Source organism: Trypanosoma rangeli (genome assembly GCF_003719475.1).
Source record: "Trypanosoma rangeli strain AM80 chromosome Unknown Tra_15.4_contig_00636, whole genome shotgun sequence".
NCBI lineage: Eukaryota > Euglenozoa > Kinetoplastea > Trypanosomatida > Trypanosomatidae > Trypanosoma > Trypanosoma rangeli.
The window spans coordinates 1-2,558 of record NW_021706383.1 but is presented as its reverse complement, the minus strand read 5'-3'; the positions used below and the strand labels follow the sequence as shown (position 1 = coordinate 2,558).

The 2,558-nt window shown below is 57.8% G+C and overlaps 1 protein-coding gene across 1 annotated transcript; it reads right to left on the bottom strand.

The window, feature by feature from the left end:
• Positions 1-1,259: 1,259 nt before the first annotated feature.
• On the bottom strand, positions 1,260-2,381 carry TraAM80_09633 (putative cation transporter; the record flags this gene model as incomplete). The annotated part of the gene is made up of 1 exon (XM_029386303.1): positions 1,260-2,381. The coding sequence occupies one exon, from the start codon at positions 2,379-2,381 to the stop codon at positions 1,260-1,262; it is 1,122 nt and encodes a 373-aa protein (XP_029233839.1).
• Positions 2,382-2,558: the final 177 nt, after the last annotated feature.

The following is a 2,558-nucleotide window of genomic DNA, read 5'->3' as shown; positions in this document are numbered from 1 at the left end:
GGTTCATCATGTGCACCATGGCAACGGCCATCACACCCCTGAGGAGATGCACTTACCAATGGCGACGGCGAAAGGATGCAGTCGAAGGCAGGAGACGTACTTGCCTGCCAGCGGAAGCATCGTCCCCAGAAGAGACGCAATCAAAACAGCAAAAATTGCCACAATGTGGAGCGCAACGCTGTATTCACCTTTGGAGGCGGCGCAGGTGAGCTCGGGGCGGGTAGCAATCTGTGCCGTGTAAGCCGGCGGCTGCAAAGGCTCCATCCCCGCCTGCATCGAAGCACGACTTGGAAAAAATGCACTGCTTTACACGGTGCCGCTGACCTTGCCGGGGAAAAATAGGGTGGGTGCCGCAATAAAAATGTGGCTTTCCTTTTTTTTTTCTCGTTTCTTCGCTCTTGTCTCTTTGGCGGCGGGTGGGGAAACAAAAGCGGGTCCGTGGAGGGAAGACGCCGGAGGTGAGTAAAAACGCCTGCACGCATCGCCCGCGGGCCACGAAGGCACATTCGCGACGGCACCACACAACAACAACAACCAAAATAAAGACGCACGTGTGAGTTCCCGTCGCTCCGCGAGGCAAACACCCCGGCGCCCACTTGAAGTGGGCCGCCAACCAAAAACAGGCACAAAAAGAAACAAATGTACCGGTGGCATGGTCCGAAAACGGGGCAGCCACCATCGCCGCACTTCCCACACCCCACGCGTGGCAAAAAGAAACATGGCGAGCGAGTCGCCCAAGTAGTCCGCACCCCGCTTTTACGCATAAAAAAAAATTTGGAAAAAGGCAATAGGAGGGAGAAGGCAATTCATATTTCCCCTGCTCGCCCTCGCCCAACAGAAATCCCGGGCGACCTCTGAGTGCCGACGCACTAGTGCGTGACGGCTCAAAGGGTGAGGTGCTAAAGGCGTCGCGTCACTCACCCGTCGCCTCCCGCACGGGGAGGGTTGGGGGCGAGCGGGCACTCGCAGCACTCGCGGGGAAGGTGGGACCGAGCGGGGAGAAGCGAGCACACTGCACCAATTCAGCACAGTGTTCTGGGGACGTCCTTATTATTATTTCGCCTTTTTCTCCGCCTCCATTACACCGTTCCATTACATTCATTTCAGGGCAAGAGGCAAAAAAAAATCTACATTCAAAAAAAAAAATGCCTCAAAACTCGTTCACTTTGTTTTCCTACACCCGCATGCATGCACGTTCCACCCCCCTCCCCTCGACGCGCCCCACTGCCCACCGCAACGCGTCGGAGCAGGACACGCGGCTAATGCCAGTTGGCAAGAACAGCCATGGCGCCCGTGCCCCCCCAGAAGGCCGCGAACATCGCGCACCGCTTCCACCCAGCGTGCGCCGCGGTCGGCCCAGCGATGCTCCGCATGTCGGCCGGGAAGTCCTTGAAAATCAGAGAAAAGGCAATGTACAGCAGCATGCCGCCGCCCAGGGCGTTCACCACCCCCTGCAGCGTCACGAACGCCGGGCCAGTCATGGAAGTATTTGTCCCCGCCACCGTGATGAGGCCAATCGCGATTCCCAGGGGCACAGAGAAGGAAAAGATTAGAGTCATTGCCACCTCGACCAGTACACTCATGGAGGCCTCCACCAGCCGCGAGCCCAGCGCAACTCCCTCCAACAGCTGGTGGAACGACAACGCGATAAGCAGCGTCCGCATCTGTGTGTCGCTCGCAATGCCCACGGAAAGGCCCAAAAACACACTGTGCGAGGCCAAGCCAAACTCCATTAACACTGCGGCGGCGACACGCCTCGCACTGTTGAGGCGCGCTGCCGCAAGAGCCCCACGATTCTGGCAGCACCCCCCGGCTTCACAACTCGGTCCTGGTCGATCTCCGCACCCCTCCACACCGCATGCGCCCTCACATTCACAGCCTTTGTCCTGCTCCCCGCTCCTCACTCCAATAGTTGTCGAGGTCTGGGCGCCAGCGTCGCAAGCCGACCAGCTCTGCAGCATGCCATCCAAGACGACATCAAACAGATGCATCAGCATCGCCGCAAGCATTGCGAAGAGCAATGCAAACGCGTCGTATGTATTTGAATTGAGAGCCTTGGGCACACACCCCTCCGAAAAGCTGTGTATGCTGTGAAGAACCATGGTGAGTAGGGAAACCGCCAGCACCACACCAGTTGCCGCGCACTTCCCAACGACAAACAAAAACGGGTTCATCTGCAGGCACGGCACGTACTTCCCGGCAAGTGGGATCAGTGTCCCCAGAAGCGACGCAACCAAAAGAATAAAAAAGCCCGCCACGTGCAGTCCCACCGAGTACGGCCCCTTCTCGCCGCTGCACCCGCCGTGGTGATGGTGGCCCCCGTGCACGGCGCCGTCACTGCCGTGCATTCCATGGTGCGCGTGGCCGTGCGAAGCGTTCATTTGGCTCTCAAACAGAGGCGCCAAGTGCGGTTACGATTGCGAAGCCCAAAGAACTGACCTGTGTCTTGTGAAGTAATAATAATTGATAATAAAACGCCAAGCAAAATGAAAAAAAAAAAAACATCTACGCCCCGCTGCAAAACACCCTCCGCACATCTCTCTCCCCGGCCACGTGTG